At 38.5% G+C, this 27,039-nt stretch overlaps 1 protein-coding gene across 2 annotated transcripts in view; it reads left to right on the top strand.

Annotated features, from left to right (window-relative positions):
* The window catches only part of GRID1 (glutamate ionotropic receptor delta type subunit 1), an 854,117-nt gene that overhangs the window by 807,941 nt on the left and 19,137 nt on the right, over window positions 1-27,039 (top strand). The window contains exons 14-15 of one of the 2 annotated variants that reach the window (XM_083146340.1): window positions 9,159-9,325; window positions 18,896-19,136. In XM_083146340.1, the coding sequence (XP_083002466.1) occupies window positions 9,159-9,325; window positions 18,896-19,136 (408 nt within the window). Of the gene's footprint in view, window positions 1-9,158; window positions 9,326-18,895; window positions 19,168-27,039 lie in introns of both variants that reach the window. The other variant, XM_083146341.1, reaches the window with a different exon arrangement.

Genomic DNA, 27,039 nt, shown 5'->3' with positions numbered 1-27,039 from the left:
TGCCCCTTGTGGAGTCAAGCACATGGCACTCCACTGATGGCACACTCTGGGCAGGGGTGTGGTATAAATCCCAGACGGTCGGGATTCCGACAGTCATTAGTCAGACGTCGGAATCCCGGGGGGAGCGCAATGAAGCCCCTTGCGGGCTCGCTGCGCTCGCCACGCTGCGGGCACGGTGGCGAGCTGTGCTCGCCACCTATTTTATTCTCCCTCTATGGGGGTCGTGGACCCCCACGAGGGAGCAGTCGGAATTCCGACATCAGAGTAATGACTGTCGGAATCCCAACTGTCGGGGAGCCATCCGGCACCCCTGGGCAGACGCAGTGTCACTGATACTGCCTACCCAGAAGTGGTGCTAGATCAGTGTGTAGCACCGTGGATCAACAGCCTGTGGTGCTGCATTGCTTGCAGACCCTGGCAGAAGAATTAGGATGGAAGCGCCGAGGCGCCTAAATGGCACCTTTCACACACACTGCTCCTGAGGAAGGTGCCCTTTCGGTGCTGAAATGCATTGAGCCATTTCTTCCTAGTTCTGGGCCAGAATCTCACCAGAACCCTGCTGTCTCCACTCTCTGCCAGCGAAGTGCCATTCACATACAGTACTGTGGACTGCACATTGAATTATCAGGGTAACCTATTCATTAAGCTGGGTAATATTCCAGAACTCTTTTTCATCTCACACTCCAAATTCATGTGATGAACTTCTCCCACCAATAAGTGATTAAAGACTTTTAAGGCCTCTTTGGAGACAAGATTCACTGTGGCGAAACCCTCCTTTTTACTCAATCATGCAGGATTAATTGGTTGCAACCTTGACCTACAGTATTTTCACAAATATAATATTTTTTGTTTTATTATTTTTTTTTGTTTTATTATGACATTTTAGCTTGCTTGTAGTTGTATACATAGTAAATTGTTAAATTTTACAATTGTGCTTCTTTCAGTGAAACCCAGCGCTGCTCAAAACTTTTTCTTTCCCATTTTTTACTTATCTCAGAGGGCTCCCACAATTCCCTCTAGAGCAGCAGCTAAAGACAGCGCTTCCAGATCCGTAACTCCCCCCTTTGTTCTCCAGTATAACACTAGTACTACCCAATGGCTGTTGCCAAATATATGGTATTTTCAATAAATACATACTTCAAAATAAAACACTACATTTGTTCAGTTTAGTTTAGCAGATATTAATCTCTTTTTTTCAGTTAATTTGTTCAAATGAATTTAATTTGTTCAGTTCAGTTTATCAGATATTAATCTCTCAAAAGAAGGTACTGTATATTTTTTATAATCAAGAGTAATTTAGGCCATAACAATTGTACTCCATAGCTATTTTGTATTAAATCTCACATGACTTTAATATAAGGGCATCTTATATTTGTTTTGTTAGAATATACAGTATACATCCTCTTCAGGTTTTCTCTTTATTTATGGCTCTTGTGCTAGCAGAGCACACAGAATGGGATGCTACTCCTTGGGATTGTAACTGATGACATCTTTTTCCATGGTTACTGGTTGCTGATGTGATCTGGGGATGCTAATGACTGAAGGGTCCAGTGTGGGAAATTAAATTAATTTCTGTATACTCTTTTCAATGCAGATGTTAAATGTTGCACATGAATATACCTTCAATGGACATAAAAATACAGGGCCAAATTTACTAAGGAACACTTTACAAATCCACTGTGTTTTCAACTATTGGATTTAAATGAGCAATTATATTAAATACAAAATCAAGAACAGAGGAGGCAGTTTTGACATTTTAAATAGGAAATTATTTACAAGGCAAAACCAATCTGATTTTGCCTTGAAAATGATTGCCACTTAAATATGGCCATTCTTGGACAGAATCCCTGATTTCTGGCAACTCTGACCCTATAACATTTAACACAAAATATATCATTAAAATGCAATATTTAAAAAGAACATATACAGTATCAGTCAAATTCAGGCAAAGTCAAATAAAAATTCCAAGTTAGAATGCATGGCTGAACTTCAAAAAAGTCTGTAAGCACGATGTGAAACCATTCTTTTGTGAAGACTTTCAGTATGTAGAGAACATCTTGTCTGAAACATCAATAAAAAGGTATAATTTCTTGGAGCTATAAGTAGAAGATTTATCTTTCTGCTGTAGACTTTATAATGTTTTAGTAACATTAACAGAATAAACAGAAATCCCTGGGAAATAATATTAAAATAAAGTGTGAACACTACAGAATATTGACAATTTTTGTTTGTAATAGAATATTTTATATATACAATAAAAAGTTTCACGTCTATTATTTGCTATTGTTTTAGGACATTTTCAGATGTTATAATCTGAAATTAAGACAAAAAAATGAAGAAAAGGAAATTAAAGATTTTCCTATCCAAATATTATTATTTAACTTGCAATCCTATTGATCTGTGATTCCCAGTCCTGTCTTGTGGTCTATATATAATGCCAGTGTGAAAAAAATTCCTAAGTGCTTTGAGTATATTTAAACATGTCAACTAAAACTAGTATATGTTCTGATGCCAGGCCTCCCAAAAATATTTAAGTCAATGGACCATTATATGTGTTACAGAAAGGATTTGATTTATGTCAGTTTATACATTTTTGAAGCCTACACAGTCATAAAACATGGGTATTCTATGAAAAACCCCATAAAGAACACAATGTAGATGGGACCCTGCAGGGAAGTGGCGCTGTGAAATTACACAAGTACCCAGTATTGTATAATTAATATACATTTGTCTTACACAATTATTTTAGAGTCAAACTATTGTGTTTTCCTAAGGCAGGCATGGGCAACCTGTGACTCTCTAGCTGTTGTGGAACTACACACCAAAGCAAGCATTGACACAGTGGCACAGACATGCCTGCAGAAAGGGGTCATTGTTCATTGCACTTGAGTTTATACCACTTGACTATATAGAGGCTTCAGAGTCTTAAACTTGTTAGTTGAAAAACTTGAAGTTCATTTATACTAATATTCCATAAAATTAGGACATTTTACTTTTACTACCAAACTCTATACTTCACCATAGTTTTATTTAAAGCCAGTTAACTTACAGATGGAGTGCAGCTCATGCTTGCGGGGGCTGGTGATTCTATAGCCAGCCATCAGAAGAGGGAACGTGCGCATGAGCAGCTCGTGCACCCCGTTCCGACTGAGCTCCCCGTCGGTCCCTGCTGCCTGTCCCCAACGTTCCAGAATGGGCAAGTTAGGGGGGGGGGGGGGAGATGTCAGTGTTGATATGTGTAAAACTGTACATAGGGTTGGCTTTTATTTTTCACTGACTGGGTTTGTAGGTCATGCCCCCTTGCCACCAGGCCATGCCCCAAATTTTTGTTCATGCCTACGGCGTGCATTGATTTCCCTCCTGCCTTGGATTACAAGTTTGGAGGTATGATTTGATGGGAGCCCAAAGCAAATGCATGCACCTGTGTCTACCAGTCACTACTTTGGAACTCCCCACCCTGCTAGTCAATTTAGGCTTGCTCATTGTTTCTTATATTTACAATATTTTTTTCTTAAATTCATTTGTGTCCTCCTTTTCATTGTAAAAAATAGTTGGTCACCTTAATTTAACACTTCATCAAAAGTAATATTTAATGGTTGAAAGGAATAAAATAATCTTCTTAAACTTGGTCTACTTATTTAAACAAAATGTAGACTACTGGTTCATTTAAATTAACATAATTTATGTGAATATGTTTCTAGAACAATCTCACTGCATTTTGTGCTTCAAATTATTTCTGTATTCTGGTTTACGATTTCAAAATACTGGAAAATCCTAGTTATAATATATGGTGTAAATAAGAATAAAAGTAATATAAAAAGTTAATAAACATAAACAAATTCTATTTTCTACTTGAAAAATTATTGTTTTATGTTTTACACTACAGGTATCTTGTCATTTTCTCTCATTCATTTTTGTTTAATAAATCATCTCAGTTCACAAATGTGTATCAAGATTTAGTTCTACTTTCTTGGTTCTACAATATTTCACAGTTTTTTGGCTATATAATATGTTTTTTTTTTTAAATTAACTGATATGTCCAACTATTATTATGAAAATGAATTCTAATGTGTCGATCATAGAAAATGTAGTCCTTATAGATTATTTTAATTCAGATTTATTTTTTACGGTATTCTAATATAAATTCCTTAACTTATCTACTGTATAGTATGATCTTTTTTAAGTCTGTTTCATTAGATTGGCACTGAAATTGGCTTTAAAGCTGCATACACATTGCGCGATAAGGCAGTTAACGATATTGTTAACAATTTCACTTGAACTCCCTGGAGCTACAGAATGAATGATATAGTGCATTCACACTGAACAATTTTAAAAGCTATAGGGGGGGGTATTCAATCCCTGCCGCTATTAACGACAGGTGAAATAATGGTGGGCACCTATTCAATGCTGTCATATTGAAGAGGCAGCTCAACATAGGCATGGCCATGGATTGTCGAATTCACGATTTCGTGGACCCCCACCATGTGTCAGCATCCAGGGACGCCTGATTGTGACATTCTTATGCTTTAATTGTCTGCACTTGTCTGTAGGCAAACTCATATGGTGAGAGTCCTCATTACCTTAAACATCTTTTTTATCTGTTATTAAAACTTTCTGCACCATGATATATCTTCTCCCATCCTTTTGATTGAACGCATTATTAAGAAGGATTGGAAGTAGTGTCCATTGGTGACTGATTGTCCCTCAACCAAGCGCATTTGTCTACTATCAAATGTAGACTATTTTATTGGTATGGGTCAAAAACTATTAAGTCTATCAAATGCCAGTATTTTAACAATACAGTATTACACTTATATGTTATTTCTTTTTCTTTTTTGGGTGCCTCCAATACGGAGATATCTACCCCAAAACCCTCAAAAATAACACCCTAGGGAACCCTCCAAAATCTTTTTGGTATCTTATATGTTGTTTTGAAGTGGTTCTTCAATTGGTTGGTTGTGTGACCAGGGCTGCTTAATAGCGCACGATATATTGGGCTTAATCCCGTTTCGTCTAAATTATCATGCATAAAATTTACCTTTATTTACCTTTATGTATGGGGCTTAACTGGTGAGTTTTTTCCACATTCATTGGGTTCTTTTTTGGGTACTTGTGTAGTTTCACGGCGGCCGTCTACACTACATTGTCAGTGTAGCCAGCGCCAGGAAACTACAGGAGGCAGCACTGGGAGCAGAGTGGTGGGTGTTGTGGTTTATACTTACCCTCCTCCTGGCGGCGATCCCCAATCACTCCCCAGCGGCAGCGACTGTCACTCCCTGGCAGCAGCGTTCAGTCCCCCTCCTGCGTACAGCGTCTACCGTAAATGCTGGCACTGAACGCTGCTGCCGGGGAGTGACCGTGTATCACAGTAGGATTCAGCGGGGATGCGGTGCCCGTGGATTACAGCCTGGAGTCAGTGGGGATAGATGGAGGAGGGCAAGTATAGAACTGCCATTTCACCCCCACTACCCACATCATATCCCCACTATCCACATCATACCACTACCACCAGTATCCACATCGGCGTGGAGTTGAGTTTATAAAGTGTGGTGAGCGCAGTGAGCCACCGAGCCCAAAGCGTGGTGAGCGTGCGCATATCCGCGTCCCCTCGCGGGGCTCGCCACGCTTCGGTCTCGCTGCACTCACCACACTTCATAAAATCAACTCCACTCCGACATGGATACTGGGGTTATGACGTGGATAGTGGGGATATTAAGCATTGTGTATTTTCAGGGCTCAAGAGCCACTTAGGTAGTTTACATAGCCAGCATAGTGCTGTATTGGTATTCTCAATACACCACTATTTAAACTACGTAACTGCTGCCGTGAAACTAAGTACCCTTTCTTGAAATATGACTCAAGCAATGAACCTTATGATTTTAAAAGAAAATTAAATTATTATTATTAAATTAACTTTTAAAAAACACTTTCTATGACATTTGACCATTCTGTTTTGCATCTCAAACTGAATTAGTATACTGTGTACAGAATGAGTCCCAACCACTGAAAACTCTTTTTAAAATCATTGCACTGTCAATTTAGAATTTCTGACAATGCTGATAAGACCATATGAACAATTTTAAAATAAATTAAAAAGTAAAAAATGAAAAAGGCTGTTATTTTTACAGTGGTTCACTACCACATACTAATTGTTTTGTATTTAATGCCATAAACAATCTAAAAAGGACTCTGAACAATGTCAACTTGGAAGTTCCTTATTGCCAAATATTACCTATTTATTTTCTTTGATCATCTATGTTTACTAGTGAGAGTTTAGAATAAATAATCTTAATATTTGTTACATATGCAATTTAAATGTATATTAACTGGTAGTGAATTCATTATTTTAGCATTATACAGACCATTTAAATCAGGGCTGGGCAATTGCGGCCCTCCAGATGTTGAGGAACTACACATCCCAGCATGCCTTGCATCAGTTTCAGCATGGCCACATAGCAAAACTAATGCAAAGCATCCTGGGATGTGTAGTTCCTCAACATCTGGAGGGCTGCAATTGCCCAGCCCTGATTTAAATAGTATAAGCTATAAAACATACTACTATCCTATTTAATATGAATGTGGGAAGACATCAGGGTTTTACAAAAAGTATAAGAGCATCCGAATTCTTACTTTTCTGTTGTCATGTCTTGTTGAATTGTATTACACTTTGAATATAACATTGGTTGCTAATATATGGATTCAGTTTGCATAGTACTATAATACAGGTTAATATTTACGCTATGAGTTAAAGCTGCATGTTACTGTATAGTGAAAATGTGTCAGAGAAGAAATGCTAAATGCTTTAACTTCCACAAATGATGTTCCATTAAGTATTTGATAGATATAATCTGACAAGTAGGGAGATAATGCAAATGAAAATTACACAGATGTTCGAAATCACAGATGATTTAGTTGACAATATAACTGTATGAGACTGTTTTTATAGACATGATGGATCTTTTCAGAGATGGTTCATCTCTTGTAATACATCAAATGCATTTTTAAACGACTTCATACAAAGGGAAAAATTTGGTTTTAATAATGAGGCGCTGAAAAATGTTACATTGATTTCCCAAAGGGAAAAAGAACTACCCGTGTAGGACCTTCCTTTGAATACTAGTCATACGCTTTGCTGTACCGTTTGGGCCTTATTCCGAGTTAGACATATCTCTCCTCAAGGACACAAATAGCTATTTTTTACCATACAGTAAATGCACAGAAGAAAATGTATGCATTTTTGTGCATCTATAATCGATTCTGAGTTAGGCATTTTTCTGTCAAATCTTGCTTTGTGTAAAATGAGATGAAACTGGATGGCAACACTTAAGAGATCTGTCTCATGGGAGTGTAATGTACTGTAGCTATAGTTACATGTAATTGTAGCGGTTTATATGGTAGAGCTTAGGATTTGTGAAACTATAAAAATCCAACCTATACTGCTTTATCTGTGCATTAGATATCGAATGTTTGTGTTAATACTTCAAATGCAAGGATTCAAACTTTTATACTGTATATTTTGATTATATTCATATAGATATAGCATGTCCACTTCTGTCTTTGCCGCTATATGTATGCACAGGATTGGGCATTGTGGCAACATTATATTGCAGTAGGCTGTCTACATTCATACCTGCGGTTTTACACAGGTGTGTTTGGATTGCAAATCCAAGTGTATGCACAGCCCCAGGAAACAGAGTCGCAATGACGGAAGCATTCACCTCTGATTTAGTAGCGTTTTTTATGTATTACATGAATATTCCATTTTACATTTGGAAATTAATAATAATAATAATAATAATAATAATAATAATAGTGGTAGATGTAGTAGTAATAATAATAATAATACTAATAATAAACAACTAACAGACTGAAGGATAATATTTGTTCATGCAAATTATATTTTTTGGAAATCTATGACCATTTCAAAATAAAAGGGTATTCCTTAAATCCTTTTATGCAGGTCACAAAAATCCAAGGTCACTTCTATTGTGATCAATTACAGTAGGGGCTGCATTATTACAATATACAATTTTTCCTTTGTTCATTGAAGTGATGATGCTTGAACTTGTTCATTTTAAGCAATGACATAAAAAAAGTTACACTTTAAAATAGTACTTGAGTTTTTAATGTATTTTAATATAACTTATTATACTATACAATACTTGGAGGAATAGGATCCCTACTGTGCTATACTGTACAAGTTACAAATCTCCAATTTGACATGGTGCAGCAATCCTATTAATTCAGGAATCTGTGAAGCTACAGTATCACAGAGTCTGTTTTTATTAACGTCCATTAACCTGTGTTAAAAACCCATTAACATAACATATTAACAAGGGTTAACAAGGTGATCAGGAGAGCAAAATATAATAGCCCCAGGCATTTGTGTTCTAGGCTACCACCCTTTTTCACCCACTGTCATTTATCACCGATAATTGAATCCCAGCTTAATTATGTTCCAATAATGGAAGACTTTAGCATTTAAGCAAACAATTGTATTTTCAGAAGAATATCCTTGCACACAAATTTAGCTGTAATTTTTGTTTCCATTTACTTGCCCTTCAATTTATTAAATTGAGTAATAAGTTATGTGCTTAACAAAAGGTTTGTTTAATTTAGTGTTTATATTTGATACATTGTCTGGAACAGATTCTTTGGTTTGAGCCTATAGCCTATAACAGACTATACATTTGAGTCATTTTTGCCACTGATGATGAATTCATGTTCATGCATTACTTATGCAAATGTACACTAAATAAAGCTAGGCCTCCAAATTCACATTCTTTTCTTCTTAATCCTTGAGCCATCTGTTGTTCAGTGTTTATTATTTATATATAAATATAAAAAATAATACTCCAATAAAGCCCTGATTACTTCCCGTAAACATAACAACAAGGACAGCATGTGAAACTCATGCGAATAAAGTTTAGTTGTTAAAATAAAATAAAAATAAATATACAATGGCAATTGTAATCATCAAGGCTTAAATGAGCAGGTTTATTTCATTTTGAAATAGGTTCTCAATTTCAGCCCAAACATGCCCTCACTTTTCTAAATTTAGTTTTTTTAATGTTTATGTACTTATTGTTCTAAATTTCAATGTATAATGAATCTTTATTGTGTGTCTTCCTTCTCTTTCTATTTTTGCTTACTTTCAGGCAAAGAAAGGAAACTATGCATTCTTATGGGATGTGACCGTAGTAGAGTATGCCGCCCTCACAGATGATGAATGCTCAGTGACTGTCATCGGAAACAGCATTAGTAGCAAAGGCTATGGGATAGCTCTCCAACATGGCAGTCCGTATAGAGATATTTTCTCCCAGAGGTAATAGAAGTCTTCTTCCATTTGTTCTCAAGTTAACATCTTTTGTGCTGTAACAAAGGAGATGCTTCTGATTTCTGACAGTGTGAGTCTAGGCCATGTCTACTGAAAATGTGAATAGGAAACCACTTTGACAAAAGACAGATAGTATCAATGTGTGTCAACAACTTCTGCTATCGATTATGTAGAAAATGCTCATGTTGTTGGGTGCAGAGTATTCACTGAAAAATAATAGAAGCACAGCTACAACTGTACTACAACAACAACTGTACTTTCTGTATATTTACAGCTTTCAAATAATGTCTTTGAATTTAACAGACTTATCTAAGATTTTTTTTGTCTGAGCATCAAAGTAAACAAAGAAGACCCTGTGCACTTAACATGAACACCCCTCCCAGAGTCTGCTGCACATGTGACCTTATGGATCAGTCACAGATTCATAACAATAAAGGTTGAGTGTCAAAATAATTTTGCTAATTCATCAAAAAAACAATTACATTTTTATGCGTAAATCATACTGCTCAAAGCTGCAAACATATGTGGCTGATTCAGCATCTAAATAAGCTGTTGCATTGCTGAAATAGAACACTTTGTACAAAGATTAATGAGTACCTATTTCACCATTATAATTGAACAAAACCTAATTTTCTATTAGAAATGCCTTGACATCAATGATACAAGTATTTATTACATAGAAAATGAAAACAGATGAACAAGACTAAGCTTGACTTAATAAACAATGCAATTAATGGGTGAATATGCCTATGTACAAGTATAAATATTATGCCCACAAAAGGAAAACATACCTATTTGGCATGATGTGTTAATAATAAATTCTGTGTAATGTATGTATGTAATAGAATATCCTACACACAAGAATGAATATTGTCTTGACACTTACTGTATCAATAAATGTGCAAATCGCATACTAATTGGAGGTGTCAATAAGCAAAGATCATAATTCTCATGAGCAGTACTCATTGTGCCAGCCCTTCAGAGCCCACATTGGAAATGCATCCAAATAGGCAAATCTGTGAAGTCATCTGCATTTTATTGTGTCCAATGTGTAAATACACAATTACTGTATTCAGCCTACCTTTGCAAACCCAAGTTATCCCCAAATTATCCTTTTGCAAGCTTGATGAGATGCAAAAATGATACACAAAAAAGAATATACAATATGGTTGTGTATGTATGTGTATAGTACTGTAATAGTAATTAAGGCTGAAAAAAGCTGTTAGTCCATCAAGTTCAACCGATCTAACTTGTACCTACTGACTTGAGTAAGTCATATCTATAGGATTCCCTTAGTGGCCAAAAATGCATCCAGGTGAAGGAGGTATATTGGATACTGGATATACCAAGTATATCCAGTATCCAATATATCCCCTCCAATCCAATTGGTATCCAAAATATACCAATTGGATTGGAGGGGATATATTGGATGCTAATTGCCGATATCCTTTAGATATAGTACATAAGGATTTTTTGCTTGAGAGAAAGCAGCAGTATATGGCCACCTTAAATGATCCTATAAATGTGTAGGTTACATGTTCTCACTACATTGTTTAAATAGTTTCTATAGATAAGTTCCAAAAGTCTTAAAATTACAAGTGAATGACAGCATTGCTACAGTAAAGTGACCTTTGAATAATGCTGGCTTATGTGTTTCTCTCTAGGCTTATACATTTAAAATAGCCCCACTGTGATGAATGTGAAATAAAACACACTGAGCTCCCAATTATTTAACTTCATGTTCTGTTCTCTATCAGAGTGTCAGCTGTGCCTTACCCTTATCAGACACAGGGACCTGGCTCATTGTGCTTTTTTCGGCACCTGCTGTTTATATAACATGTACACTCTGTGGCAATTGAGACTGGATAATTATGTGACACCTAGGATTTTTTAGATTCAAATCCCAAGTTGAACAGGTAGTACTGATGAGTAAGATGCATGGAACAGCTTACTCACTCTGCTCGGGAAAGAATTGCATTGACATTAAAACAGACAATCCTATGTAAATTTATGTTGAATAAGAATCCATTTCTTCATTTGGATATGTAATAATACATTGCTACAATAGTAATTATTATTCCAGAATATTTATTGTTATCGTAATAATACAATAATATTTATTTTAGCCTGAATAATAAAGGTTATCAGGGTATTTACATGGTTCTATGTAAATATAAACTAGCATTCAAAGGGCCACATTCAAATATCTACTTACAGTACCACTATTGAGTTCAAGGGAAAATTAGTGGCATCAAATATGGAGGGGGATGCATGCCTCACCCAGGTGCCATCCACAAAGGCGGTGACAGTAAAGTACCAGCCTCTCAACAGTGACAGAAGCTGGGTTCTGTAGTGTGACATTGTCCTACAGCTTTTGATTGATGTCATAGAGGAGGAGGTGCCTGCACAGGCTCTATTCTCTGGGGGCAGCCCAGCATCTCCAGTAATGATGGGCTGCTCCTGGAATGATGACATCAGAACATCCCTTGAGGCAACCCCCCCTTTAAGTTAGCATTAAACACTTTTTGGCCACATGCGCATCTGGCACATGAGTGTGATTCATAGTGCATATCAGGTGTCACCAGACTCAGAGAAGCCTCTGCATACATGCAGCTTTTGATACTGTATCTGGGATTGATATCCTCTGATCCTATAGATCAGGCTTTCCCAACCACGGTCCTCAAGGCACACCAACAGTGCAGGTTTTAAGGTGAGTACACACGGGTGCAATTTCATGTAAAATCGCTGGCAATATGGTCGCTGAGCGACCATATTGCCAGTGATTTGGAGCACTTCCGTGCCAGTGATTTGGAGCGCTCCCGTGTGCACTGCCTAATGGTCGCTGGTCAAAGGAGCATGCTCCTGCGACCAGCGGCTTTCCCCGGCGATCGCTGTGCCGGGAGGTCAGCGCCGGGGAGATCAGCGTTGATCTCCCCAGCCCCGTGCCGCTGCCCCGTAGCAGTGTCTCCTTTTCAAAGGAGACACTGAGCAATATGATTGCTGGGGATATATTGCTAGCAATATATCCCCAGCAATCATATTACCCCGTGTGTACACAGCATTAGTGATATCCAGGCTTCAGCACAGATGGTTTAATCAGAATCACTCAGGTACTAATTAAGTCACCTGTGCTGAAGCCTGGATATCTACAAAACCTGCACTGTTGGTGTGCCTTGAGGACCGTAGTTGGGAAAGCCTGCTATAGATTATACAGTATAAGGTAATACAATATTTTTCAAGCTTTCTAAAAAAATTATTTATATATAATAGATTCCCCCAGGCATAATAAACCTGCACAACTTTGAACTTGAAAGAGATCAGTGCAAATCAGATTGCTACTGGTGATAATGAGGAAGTGTAATTCTATCTGTGCTATATTAGTATTTTGTTATCCCACCAATTGCAGTGGTTGGAAAAATCAAATTTAATATGATCAATAACTCTGGTGTGTATTCTGGTGTGCAAGTCAAAATTACGTTGCTGCTGGGAGCCGGCTCTGTTATGCTGAGGTGTCTCGGTATAGGATGTGTGTGTGTGTATCCACCTGAGCTCCATCAGGTGTGGTCTAGTGGTGAGGAGCAGCAATAGGTTATAACTATATAGGATTTTTTTTCTACAACTTCATTGTGTGTGTTTTTATAATTGTGTATTAAAGTGAATATGCCTTAATGGAGATATACATTGAGCTGCTTGTTGGTACGGTATTTCTTTAAAAAACACCCTTTGATTCTTTTGTGCTGCCTTTTAAACAAAAAAAAAAAGCATAAAGAGAGAATCATAGTTTGTACATAGAACCCACTTAAATAAAATTTTGCCGGATAATTTGTGTATAACAGGTTATCGATACGATTAAATCAACCAACATTGAACCGGCTGTAATTCAAGAAAATTAAATATAGTAGCGCTCATTTATTTACATTTGATCAAAAAAAGAGGTTCAGTTAGAAATCCACATATAGTATATTTAAAATCTGCAGATATATTTAATGTATATGACAATAATTACTTTTGTGCTACAGTAAAAATTTGACGTACTGTATAATCATTCAGGGTTTTCTACCACAGTCACTATGAGGAGCACTAGTACTGAAATATACAGTATGAGGAATAAAATTCAGGTTATAGCAAACCTAGGTTTAATTGTATTTTATTAGATTGTAAGCAGGCTGTTCAATTGTTGTAGAAAAGTTGTAATGTACCATAATATAGTATACAAACAAAATTTAACCTTGAATTATGAAATGTTTATTACCTTGATAAAAACTTTTTTAAGTTTAAACTTGGCAGCTTAAACTTAGGAATTTTTGATCACTTAAATTTTAGATGGTTTTAGAATTCAATTCTTAAGAGGACCTTGACTTCCCAAATTGAATTGGCAATACAATTAAGCATACCATGTTTACTTGTCTTTAATGCATTGTGAAACTGAATTTTATGTCCTAGCTTAATTAAAATAAATTAAAAAGTTATATTGGCAAACAATACCCTTTTAAGAAAGAGACAAACTTACTAAAGTATTGCCATGATCCATAAATATATTAAGTGAAATGCTTGCTGAGTGTTCTAGATCAAGTTTAATCTTGCTGAGTCCTAATTACATTTGCCAAATGACCTCTATGGTAAGAAAGAATGTATTTGGCAGCCCACAAATTAACTTTTTTTTATTGCTACTTGTTAAAGAGCTGCTAAACTTGTTCCAGGTAAATAAAAATGATGCCTTGTGGGAAAATAAAATGTTCAAAGAACAAGATTTTTCTTTTTAGCACAATAAACAAATTTTACGAAAATTCATTTTTTATGGTATTTTACATAGCTGAAAGGAAAAAATGGCTAATGGATGGGAATAAACAAAGAAAATATAATTTCATTCGAATTGAATTCTTTTTGTCTTATGTCAAAGATTATATATATTAATTGTGTAAAATCCTAGCTTAATTTCATCTGAATAAGGTGTTCCTTTTGCTGGGTACACACTATAACGTGTACTGAGGACCCATAGTCACCTGCGAAGGGATCTGGCATTAGCAAGTACTTAAACACTTGCCTATATCAGCAGCGATAAAGTGCTGGGGGCATCCTTGTTGCATTATTTGCTGGGGAGGTCTTCCGTCTGCATGCTGATGATGCATTGTTAGTGACATAGCAGGTACACACTAGACATTCTACACCACTAATGTCTCACCAACCACCAGATTGGACAACATATCATCTAGTGCCTTGAGTCCTGTGGGAGAAAGTGCGCTATATAAATTAAACTTACTTACGAGTGTGTGCCAAGATTTAGCCTGCTTGAGGATCTTACCATTCAGTAAGGTGACATATTGGTCCCACTTTTTTATAAACCCTACATCCTGGCCCATTTTATAGCAATAAAATGGCAATGGCAACTTTCACATTTTTGTGTCCATGTTTTCCTTAGCTGTTGGTGCAGCAGATGCAACACCACAACAGTGTCAATTTAAACTGCTGTCAAGTATACTATGTTTCCAAATAAGCCAATGCAACATTTAATTCATTTTCAGCAATAGTCAAATTGTCATCTTACTGAAGAAATTTTACATTTAGAAATTCAGTAGTTCAACATCCTTCATTACTGTCAAATAGCTAGCTAGTACTTAAACACTATGAGCACTAATAGCTGGCACTTATATTCTATTAATAGTGCAACTTTTCAAGCTACAATTGCTCAATGATAGGTCAATAGAGTTCAGTGCGGATTCTGCAAACTTGCAATTCACTTAATGCTCCACACTTCAGTGTAATTTACTGTTAGTGTATATCATGTACTCCCTGGCCAAATAACCCAACATAAACCGTATTTTCAAGAATAAGACATAGAGCAAGTGGTAATAAAACTTTGTAGCTTACGTATCATAACACTTGGTAGTGTTATAGGACACTTGCTATGGCAAAAGAAAACCTATAGGTATATTTTTCCAAAAGACAATCTTAGTTTTCCTTCTACTGAAAAGGCACAAACAGTTCACATCTCCTTTTAGAGAATAGCAATGTTGACAGGTTGTTTAAGCCCTCCAATACACGATTTGCTGTACTTTGGAAGGACTGCAGTAGCGATGCTATAAAGACCAAGGTTGCAAAAAGTAATGTCACATCCAAGGTCCATGCATTGGAAACAAATCTAAGGTAAAAATTATAACACCATGAAGAAGTAGCCCATACTTTTCTAATGTTGACCCTAGGAGCTTGGATACCCACACACAATGTCTACAAAATCTAGACTGAGAATACATGAAAAAACTTGATGTAAATATTTTATTTAAACTAACATTTGTCTTTAGGTCCCTCTATTTTAACTTTTAAAAATATGTATGGATCTTTTCCTAGTCCAAGCCGTATCAGAGCTGTATCAATTCACTACACATTAAAGTTCCAAATAAATATAGCATGTATTGCCCAGGAACACATTGTGTAATGTTGTGTTATATTTACATTTGGTGCTACAGCAACATAATAGGGCATTGTTCTATCATTACATACAGTATATTGGCTCACAAGAGTATTTTTGCAATGAAAAGGCTGCATACATATATTGAGGACACATGCCAGAGCAACACTTTACTGTAGTCTGTTTTACACCTTAAAACCTGTGGCTTCATTGTAACACCATGATTGTACTTAGGGAATGAGATGCGGCATCTCATCAGCCTGTGTATATTATATAATATAGGCAAGCAGGAGGCACTTGACAGAAAGTAGGCTCTTGGCACAGGGCCATCTTAACATTGGTGGGGGCCCCTGGGCAGAACATTAGGAGCGCCCCCCCCCCCACATACCTATGTACAGGTCCAGGCTGCCACTGCCTGGACCCTGCTGTCTGCCACCCACCACTGCAGCTCCCGGGGCAGTGCCATCTTCTCCATTGGGGTGGGCCCCTACAATCCTTGGGCCCCTGGGCAACTGCCCATTAAACCCAATGGGAAAGATGGCATTGTCTTAGCAGATGAAGAATTTAGAATAACTTGTTCGTGACTTTAAGATGTATTTGTATGTATATTGTATGTTTGTAATTTATGTATTATATGTCGGTTATGGTTATTGTATCTATGCTACTGTTATATTAAACTGTATATCTATGATACCTGCTCTACTGAGTGACATCATAGGTGGATGCCCAATCACAGGGGCAGTTAATTCTGGTGTGGTGCACATTGGAGAGTGACTGTATATAAGCATGTCTGGTTGTTATTTCTTGCTATCCTAATGATGAATAATAACATTTTCAATCATTGATAATAGATTATGCATCTGCTAAGAACCTTTTTCTGCCGAGTGCCACCTGATTGCCTATTTGTATTGGACTGGAGATTATGGATCTTTAGTAAGGCACCGGCCACAGCTATTGTATCAATGCGAGTGCTACGCTATACAGACTTTTTTATATATATTTATAAATATATATATAATATTTGTATTACTACAACATGATGCTTTCCATTGGTACAAATTAGTCATGGTCCATTTCTGAAGCACAGCCAATTTCATGGTCCACTTAAGGAAACAATTTGGCAATTACAGTTTGTCCCTTTGACTCTCCATTTGTTATAAGTTTTCCAACTGCTGCTTTGTCACGTTGTGTCACCTTTTCCTTGTAAATATATTACCTGCTCTTGTTTTGAAAGTAAACCAGCTGACACAACGTGCTTATTAAAAAATGTATTGAAATGTCAAATACACATCTGCTGTAGTGTTGAGTGAAAATAGTGAAGAAATTGCTGAAGCTCGAAGAAAGGTCAAGTATGAATATTTTTCATATTGTAGTCCAAACACAAACAGTGTCACAGCCACCGAAGATTAAAATAGATGACTTTTTTTTTATAAATCCATAAAACTGACCTGCAGTACAAGCTCAAATCTGTTTCTTAATAACAGAGAAATTACATAACTTTCTGTCACTTCCTTTTCGTCATATCACAGTCTTGTAGAGCCTGTGTACTTTTCCTTCTCCTATGGTACCTTTAGTATAACCTGTACTCACACTTAACCACCACTTGTGTGAGTAGAAGTGGTTTTCATGGAAAACTATTATGAATGTATCACCATACGACAAGACTGTAGTAATACCAGATCTATTAAGCTTCACATTTAAACAATATTGTGTACCAATGCCCCTTTCTAGATAAGGATCTTTTTTGGGTCAGCGCTCTGTCATGTGGGAGAACATTCTAAAGCAGGGGTCCTCAAACTATTTTGCTCTGGGACCCCATCAGACAATAAAAAACATTACAGGACTCCAGCAAGTTACTACAGAAGGTCAGCACATGTGTCGTAAGCAGACAGCACATACATGGCAGCATTGTAGAGGCACAAAATTATGTGAGGAGTCTAAAATAACAGACAATTCAACAGATATTTCAGACTCCTTGAAACACTGACTGAGATTAGAAAGTCATCAGCCTGATGGTCAGCAACATGGAGTCGCGACCCCATGCTGAGAAGCTTGGGACCCAATTTGCGGTCAGGACGCACAGTTTGAGAACCGTTGTTCTAAAGGGTGTACCAGTGGAGAAATTGTCCACGTCAATCAAGCCATTTCTTGTGATCATTTAGAATCTATTTAATAATTGCTACCTCAATGATTGGTTGCAATGTTCATCTTCTCCTCTTGTCTATTCCTTCACTCTTTAAAAAAGCCAAAGACATATCTACTGATTATGGTTTAGTATTTGTGGTGCTGTATCATGAGGTTTTGACTTTTTATTAAGTTTCACAATATACTTTTTTTTACAGATGCATAGAAATGCATAGAAATATGCAGACCTTTCTCCTTCACAATCCTTTTTTAATCATCTTGTTTTAAGGAGCATACACACTGGCCGATATAGCAGCGGTTCAATTGAATGGCTAATATGTCAATGCACCATCGGTCAGTGTGCAGAAGTGATATATCTGTGAACAGCTTCATTCACAGAAATATGATATATCGTGTTAGCTGTGCAACAGAGCCAATGCCCGATATATCTAAAGATACAGTATATTGGTGCATTGTGCTGTGTGTAGGAGTGATCCGCCGACTGTCCGTACAGCCGAGTCGGGAGCCGCCGGTGATTGACAGCTCAGTGGGTGGTGCATGCAAATGTGCCCTCCAATTTTTTATGTCAGACCCAATGGATCGGGCAACGTGTATGGATAACACGCTGTCCAATCAGACTGTAGATATATCTGCAGATCGATTGACCTTGCGGGGCTCGCTTCGCTCGCCCATGCTGCGGGCTTGGTGGCTCGCTGCGCTCACCACGCTATCTAAAATTAACTCTATGCCAACGTGGATAAGTAGGGGTATGAACTATCTTCATTGGCATAGAGTTCATTTACCTTATTTTTATAGTTTAGTGAGCGCAGCAGCCGGAAGTTCACGGCTGTCATACTGCCGCCATGAAACTAAACAAGTACCTAATAATGTCTTATCAATTTGTAAAAGAGTTTTTCAATTATCATATAACACCTTGATCTGTAATTGTAGTGTTTTGGGGCTTTGGACAATTTTGCTAATAACTTACTTATTTGTTCAATGTATTCTATTTTTTTTTTTTTTTTCAGAATTCTTGAATTTCAAGACACTGGTTATTTAGACATCCTTAAGCAAAAGTGGTGGCCACGCATGGGACGATGTGACTTAAACAGTCATAACAATGCACATACAGATGGAAAAGCACTCAAGCTGCACAGTTTTGCTGGAGTCTTCTGCATTCTAGCAATAGGATTACTTCTTGCTTGCCTGGTAGCCGCACTGGAATTATGGTGGAACAGTAATCGCTGTCGGCAGGACTCACCAAAAGAGGTCCATAACTACTATTCTTATTATATAAAAGGTACCTTAGGGACATGCATCATTGGAAGCAATAACCCAATTAGTAGATTAGTTATGCAGTGACAACCTACAGCACCATCCTAAAGGGTCCTTTTTACCCAGAGGTATAGTATATGCACCAATAATGCATATCCCTGCACAGCAATTAGGACTGTGCTGTGAGTTAAACATTCCAAGGTGTAGGTGTTTCATGCTTAGAAGTGTAAGCAGATTCACCATTCACTTCCTCCTTTTAAAAATTAATAAGCATTTAACACTTTTTTGCACCAATGCACTTAAAATAAGTCTGCCAAATGCAGAATGATTAAATCGACAGAAATCAAGTGGGTAATTGAAATCACTGGATTAAACTTTGTAATCTTATTTGGAGTCTCCCTGTTCAGTTATATGCAGATTTGGTGACTCAGTGTAATTCAATTGAAATATAGAACGGAAATTGGTTATGAATATCATCATAATTCAGTAATTACAGAGTTTTTTGTTTTTGATAAAATGTATGTGATAATTGGCGCTCTGGAGCCTTCCGTTTTGCATTGCTAAAAAGGCAGAGCATAGCAAAAACTAACAAACCGAAAAAAAAAATCATATTCTGAGCACAGCAATGCTGAATGTTGTCATGCATAAAGCAAACATACATTTCCATCAGTTAAACTTCTTAACAAGCTAACCTTCCAGAGTTTTCTTTTGTGCAGCAGCTGTCTCTAAACAAAACACTAACATACAAATGAAAATAGTATTTGCAAATATTGTGCATGTAAAATGATTGTATTGTTTTCTCTTTTATACAATTATAGCTCTTTAAACCCAAACCCAGCTTGATTTCATGCCTTTTAAATAATTAATGTGCTATTTGTATGAGTTCTCAAGACTTGTATGGGCATTTAATAACACAAAAGGACCAGACCCAGAGCTGGGCCTAGGCATAGGCATACTAGGTAATTGCCTAGGGCATCGGCCTATGCCTAGGGGCGGCACTGCAGCCTCCTTTAGCATTGATGATCAGTGGTGGCCACAGCAGCTGATTGTCAGCGCTGCCACCGCTTAATCGAACACCCGCCCGCAGTAGTGCCGAAACTGGCAGTGCAGCTCACACAGCAAAAGGAGGGATCCTGGGTACAGACACCTTGCAGCAGCAAATGTAGCAGCCCCAGAGCCAGCTCCAGGCACCAGCGGCCTGCTTGCCTGTTCTGAATCCGGGTGAGTTCCGTGATGTCGATTGATGCGGGCGGGCAAGTCCTCCTCCAGGCATATCTAATGAGCAGCTGGCATCCCTCCGCTCATTACATCATGCTGCGACTGGGTAATGCGCATTGGCTGGGGCAGGAGGACGCTCCGCCCACCAGCACCGCATGGAGCTGTGAAGCAGCAGGGGATGCACTGCGACATCTTGGCAGCACAGCACTGATCATTATTAAGGAAAGTGAAACTGATTGCCACCAGGTGAGGTATGCAACAGAGCAATGCTGCATGTATGCACCAATATGTTACATACATGCAATGCTGCATGTATGCACCAATATGTTTTGGAAAAATCCAACAGCACTTTGGGTCGTGATCCAAAAGTGGACACTATTGTCACTACTACTACTACTACTACTACTACTACTACTACTACTACTACTACTGTGTCTTTGTTACTCAATGACTATGGGATGTATTCAATACGGGCGGCGAGGGGGGGGGGTTGTACAGAGAGGATGGCTTTTTTGGCAAGGAAAAGCCATCCTCTCCATACAACCCCCCCTTGCCATACTCAGTGTTTTGCAAAAATCCTCACCATCAAATGCAGTGAGCCTGCTGCATTTTGTGGTGAGCCCTGCCGTATTAATGGGCACATTTACCGTTTCCACCTCAATGAAAATAAATCAGCAAGGTGGAAACGGCGAGTGAAGGGGATTCAGTTGACTACTCTCATGGCAAGCTATTGTCCCTGCTCGCCGATATAGCTCATAGTCAGAGCATTGAATACACCCCTATGTGACAATATGCAAATGCCAAAGACACCATCTGCTGGCTTTCCTAATCTGATGCTGCACCCAAAGATCCAGCATTGGGATCCTCGTGGTGAATTTCAGCCCACTGGGTGACCCTAAATTTTCTCAAAATGGCTGCCACATCTCCACTGCCAAGGCCAGATGTAATCAGTGGCCCATGCTCCAACAAAATATAGGCAACAAGCCTCCATTTTGTGAAATAGTCCCCATCTCCTCGCTCTAGCAGCTGCAGCTGTTAATTAGACTTCTTCTTAAATGCTTCTCCATTTACTTGTACACGCCAGATACTGTCATATAGTGTATTGCTTATACTGAGGAATTTATATATATATATATATATATATATATATATATAAGTAAAAGCAATCCAGAGCACTCACCACTTTTTGTAAATTCAAAGATTCTTTATTTCTCCATCAGTGCCAATGCCGACGTTTCGGACCTATGGAGGCCCTTACTCATGGCTCTGCTTACACTTCCTGCAACAGGCAGCATCTGACTACTGGTCTCCACCATACCATTCTTATACCCCCAGTGATCATCAATCTATATCACCTGTGTCACACTAATCAAACTGCAATTGACGCTATAAACATGCTGTATCAAAATTTTAAAAACATCATTCTACTCACCGCCAATATCTGCATGTAATACTTTGTGTATACAAGCCCAGCGCTCGTGGTTCTGCTGTAACAGCACAGAATACCGCCGTGCGTTCCACTGCTGTGGAACGCATCATGGCGTCTCCACTTCCGCTTCCTGACTGTGCGGCGGAAGTGACGTATCGGGTACTCGAGGGTGCTGACGCACTTCCTCGTTGCCCGGCGTCTTCTTGTTGCTATATCAACGCCTATATTATCTACTTGCGGTCCAGCTGTTTACGCTGGAACGCATCGCCATATTCCTTTTATGACTGAATCTGTTAGTAGTCCTGTCAACTTCCATAGTATCTGTTTGCGGTCCAGCTATTTACGCTGGAACGCACAGCCATCATTCTTAGATAACTAGATCTATGTGAATGAATAGTGGAGCCAGCACCCCAGACGCTGCCCCGTGCAGATAACATTATACATCAAAAATTTATATACACCACTCAATAAATCAATACATCAAAACGTACAAACATATAAGAACATACAAGATATAAATATACTTTAAAAATGTCACATCTATAAAGGTGAATATATGAACCAAGCTATATAAATACAGCTATCAAAATTAATCAAAAAATTTTTTTTTTTTTTTCAAAAATTCAAAAATTGAGAATCTCTGTAATAATGTCTGAGTTTAGTCACGTTGATGAGCACATATAATTGTATATCAGGACCTATGGCTCATAAAAAACATTTAAAGGAGTTATATTCATTCAATCCCCTGGGATTGATCGTGTCCAATTTGGCAATCCAGCGGGACTCCTTTTGCAATAGAAGTCTCGCCCGATCTCCTCCTCTGGTTAATTTTGGTACCTGGTCGATGACCATACTTTTCATTGAGGAAAGAGAATGCCTGTTCAACAAAAAGTGACGAGCAACCGGTTTGTCTGTTTCGCCACTACTTAATGCATTACGGATACTCATGCGGTGGTTTGCCATTCGTTCTTTAAAGGAACAAATGGTCTTACCCACGTATGTTAACCCACACGGGCATTTTAATAGGTATATCACGTATTCCGACGTGCAAGACAAACGATGTTTGATGTCTATTTTGTGTCCTTTGTGGGGATGTGGGAAAAAAGTTCCTGTGAGCATTGACTGACACGTGATGCACCCCGTGCATTTAAAGCATCCCAATTTGGGCTTTGTTAACCAGGTCTCTTGCTTATCACCTTCGAAATTCAGCATCGGTCGCATCAGGTGATCCCGAATTGTTCTGCCTCTTTTGTATGAAAATAGCGGTTTTTTCTCTTTGAGGCCCAATTTCGGGTCTGTAGAGACAATGTCCCAATGTTTCATTACGTTCTTTTTGAACGTGGTAGCTTTGGTGTCGAATGTAGTGGCGACAATCATTCGTGGTGGTGATTGGGTAATTTTTTCTTTCTTACCCTTTGTGCTCATTTTTCTTGCTTTACTTAGATTTGCCTGTACCACTTCTGCCGGGTATCCTCTCTCGTGGAACTTGGTTGCCATCTCTTTAAGTTGTTATTCGGCTTTTTGAGGGTCTGTATTGGTTCGTAACACACGAAGGAACTGTGATACCGGTAGTCCATCTCTGAGAGGCCTTGGGTGGAAACTGGTATAGTACAGTAACGAATTTCTGTCTGTGGCCTTCTTATAGAGGGTTGTACCCATACTTTTGTTCTCCTTGTAGACCGTAACGTCCAGAAAATTTATCGATAGAGTAAGGGCCTCCATAGGTCCGAAACGTCGGCATTGGCACTGATGGAGAAATAAAGAATCTTTGAATTTACAAAAAGTGGTGAGTGCTCTGGATTGCTTTTACTTGGATTTTGTACCACGGAAATTTTTCTCTGGGAGAATGGAGCACCCCATGACATAATATGGATGAACTGTGAGTGCAATATAACTGGTTGTGGATATATATATATATATATATATATATATATATTTTAGATTTTCTCTTTAGTGAAGTTGTAAATAAACTTTCAGTTGCAAGAATTACAGTAACTTTGCTCTATGTTTAATTTATTTTTGGTTCCATCAGCTGTAGTTCTGTGAGAGGATATGTGTCCAATGAACTTTATTTAGTGCCATGCAATTTGTTTTACACCATTCCCTACTGACTCTATTCTAGGCTCTATGTTTTATTTCCAAAACTTCTGTTTGTTTAAATCCATTAAAATGAAACCCTTACCTCTTTGTCCATCTGAAAAAAAGATCCTTCAGTATTTATATAGTTTGAGCAGTCACTTGCAAGTCAAACCACCAGGCTGAATTGTGCTTTTTTCACGATCTTTAAAAAAAAAAACCATTATCAATCAGGGCCATCTCAGCAGCTTTATAGGGCCCGGACAAAGCAGAGCAATGGGACACCCCCCCCCCCATTCATCGGAATAAAAAGGAAAATCATAACATACTCCTCCTGTTGCTCCTTGCTATCCCTCAACATTATTCAGCACAATGAATGGCTGTCTACACTCTAATTGGTGAATAGCTCCTGTTATCCACCAATCAGCATTCAGGTAGAAAATGCTGACTGGCTGCTCCACTTGTATGTAATTCACATGCACATTATCCTCATCCTTCACAGTTCTGTACATATTGCTCCCCCTCTTATTAACACGCATGAGCTTTTTACTTGTCTTAACACATTGGAAATAACATCTGCAACCCCTCACCTTATGGAATGCATGCTCCATTTAAACAAATGAACATTCATCATTTACCTCTCATATCTAACAACTTCAACTTGCTATAACAGATGCATGGCTCACACAATTAGACATGGCCTCCCCTGCAGCATTGTCACACAATGGTCTCCACTTCACATACACTTCTAGTAATGGAGGTGGGGTTGGAATGTTGCTATCCCAGCATTTTACATACACAGTTCTACCACAGATTCCATCACTCACATTCATATAATTTGATTTACACTCCTTTCTTGCAGTGTGTTGCAGCCAGTGGCGGCCCTTACCTCTGTGGAGGAGGGGGATGCCGCAGTGCTGGCCTCCCTCCACTGCTGGACCCCGCTGCCGCCCACTTGTCCTTGAGGCCGGTCTCCTTTGTGGGACCGGCACATGTGTAGTAGCTTCTTCCTTACTGTGCATGCGCAGCCCACTGCCTCTATGGGCTGGTTTGGCAGCAGTTAACAGATGCATATTCAGGGCCCAGCAGATGTGCAGTATCGTCGTCGGTACTGTGCATGTGCAGAACCTATTTTTTTTATGGGCTGAGGTGCAGCAGCCCCATAGAGGTATCTCGGAGTGGGTAGACATCTCGCAATGGGACTGCCTTGGGTGACTTGCAGGTGAGGCATCCAATAGGAAGTCACTGCCAGTCACAGTGAAGCCAGTGCAGTATCACAGACTGCATAAGGCTTCACACAGTAGTGGATTTTTCATGGGGGCTGCAGCCCTGCAGCCCATAGGTAAAAACCGCCATTGGTTGCAGCTATCTATGTCGATTTCCTCCACGAATATGGGTGATTTCAATATCAATATTGATAGTCTGAAATCTGATGCTCATGCCTCCAAACTACTGTACTCTCTAAACTTCCTCTCTCAGCTTCTCCCAAAGAACTGAGTCCTCTACTCATCATGTGCACTAGTGTCTTGATCATGTGTTCTCAAGGCTACAGATGGGGCCATCCCCATTGTTGCTGGTGTATTGACAGCCACCCGGATCTGGCGGCTGGCATGCAAACAATTAAGGATGCATGAGCGTTTTGCCTGCTTGCTTGTCTTTTGCCAGGAATGCAGCACACAAGCATCTCCGATGCACATGCGCCTCATTCCATGGAGCGGAGTGGCAATTACCGTGCCAGGAGCTACTCCAATGACAGTGGCTCCATCTGTATGTTCAGTTTCTGAATTCACTAACACTCCTTATTCTTTCTCAGACCACAGCCTTATAGCCTAATTGCTCTCCTTCATTACCTCATATTCAATGTGACTAAAGTTCTCCAATCCTGCTCTCATCTATTTCTGAATTTACTTCTCCTGAGATGGCTGTATGACACCTGAATCAAACTCTAGAAATAGTTGCTCCAGCTATCCAGCACACATGCCTGGTTGTCAACTATGGCATTAACAAGACAACTACCAAAAAATCTCACAAATTTGAATGTCAGTGGTGTAAATCTCTTACTCCAGTAGACTTCCTTATTTATCATACTATCTACCACTCCTGTCATAATGCACTGAACAATGCCAAACCCATATTTCCAAACTCATCTCTGCTCAATCTTCTAACTCCATTTTACTTTGTAATACATTTACAGTAAATCACTTCTCAGCCATCCCTCACCCAACCACCAGTCCCACTTCTCAACCATCCCTCCTATGGGGGTTTTCTGGTTGGTTTGCAAAAGCAAACTCCTTCTTTAATGGACAAAACCATGTGCACTGCAGGTGGGGCTGATGTAACATGTGCAGGGAGGGTTACATTTGGGTGAGGTGAAACTGAAATCCAAATTGCAGTGTAAGATTAAAGCAGACAGTATTTACCCTGCACAGAAACAAAATAATTCTCCTGCAGTGCACATGGTTTTGTCCATTAAAGGAGTTTGCTTTTGAAAACCAACCAGAATCACCCTCACGATCTTGCTTCCTACTTCAAGGGCATGATACGATCTGAGATAAAATGGTATGCTCCTCCTTACCTGCTCACTTTCTATGCAAACCCTATGGCACCTTCAGTTTATTTGATCACACAAATGAAGATGAAATATCAACACTGTTATCCTACTCTTCTACCTCTCCTCTTGTTCCTTTTTCCTCACACATAAATTAAGCTTGATCTCATGTGCTCCTTCCAAAAATTAACTAAAATCTGTAGTTTAAGGTCTTATCTCTACCAATGTTGAGAACTCAACACATCAAATCTACAAACTTACTGTCTAGGGGTCATCCTTGACTTTGAACTGTCTTTTCCCCCCCTGTCTCCAAATCATGGTTAATGTATCTAAAAAAACATATCCAAAATATGACTACACAATAAGTCTTATTGAAGATCTCATTATTTCCTGCATTGATTATTGCAATAATCTTTCTGGTCCTAACAAAAAGAGGAGACTAACCAATTGAAATAATTCTTAAGGCTAATCCTCCTTGCTAGACATTCTTTGTCTGCGTATCCGCTCTGTCAATCTCTAGTATTCAATATAAAATATGTTTACTCACATACAAGGATATTCACCAAATGACACCAATGTACTGTACATCTCTTCTCTTATTTTAAAATATCTCCCAAACCAACTTC

Source organism: Crinia signifera, chromosome 6 (assembly GCF_055691185.1).
Source record: "Crinia signifera chromosome 6, ASM5569118v1, whole genome shotgun sequence".
Lineage (NCBI taxonomy): Eukaryota > Metazoa > Chordata > Amphibia > Anura > Myobatrachidae > Crinia > Crinia signifera.
The sequence above is the reverse complement of the archived record's forward strand: the minus strand, read 5'-3'. Positions and strand labels throughout refer to the sequence as shown.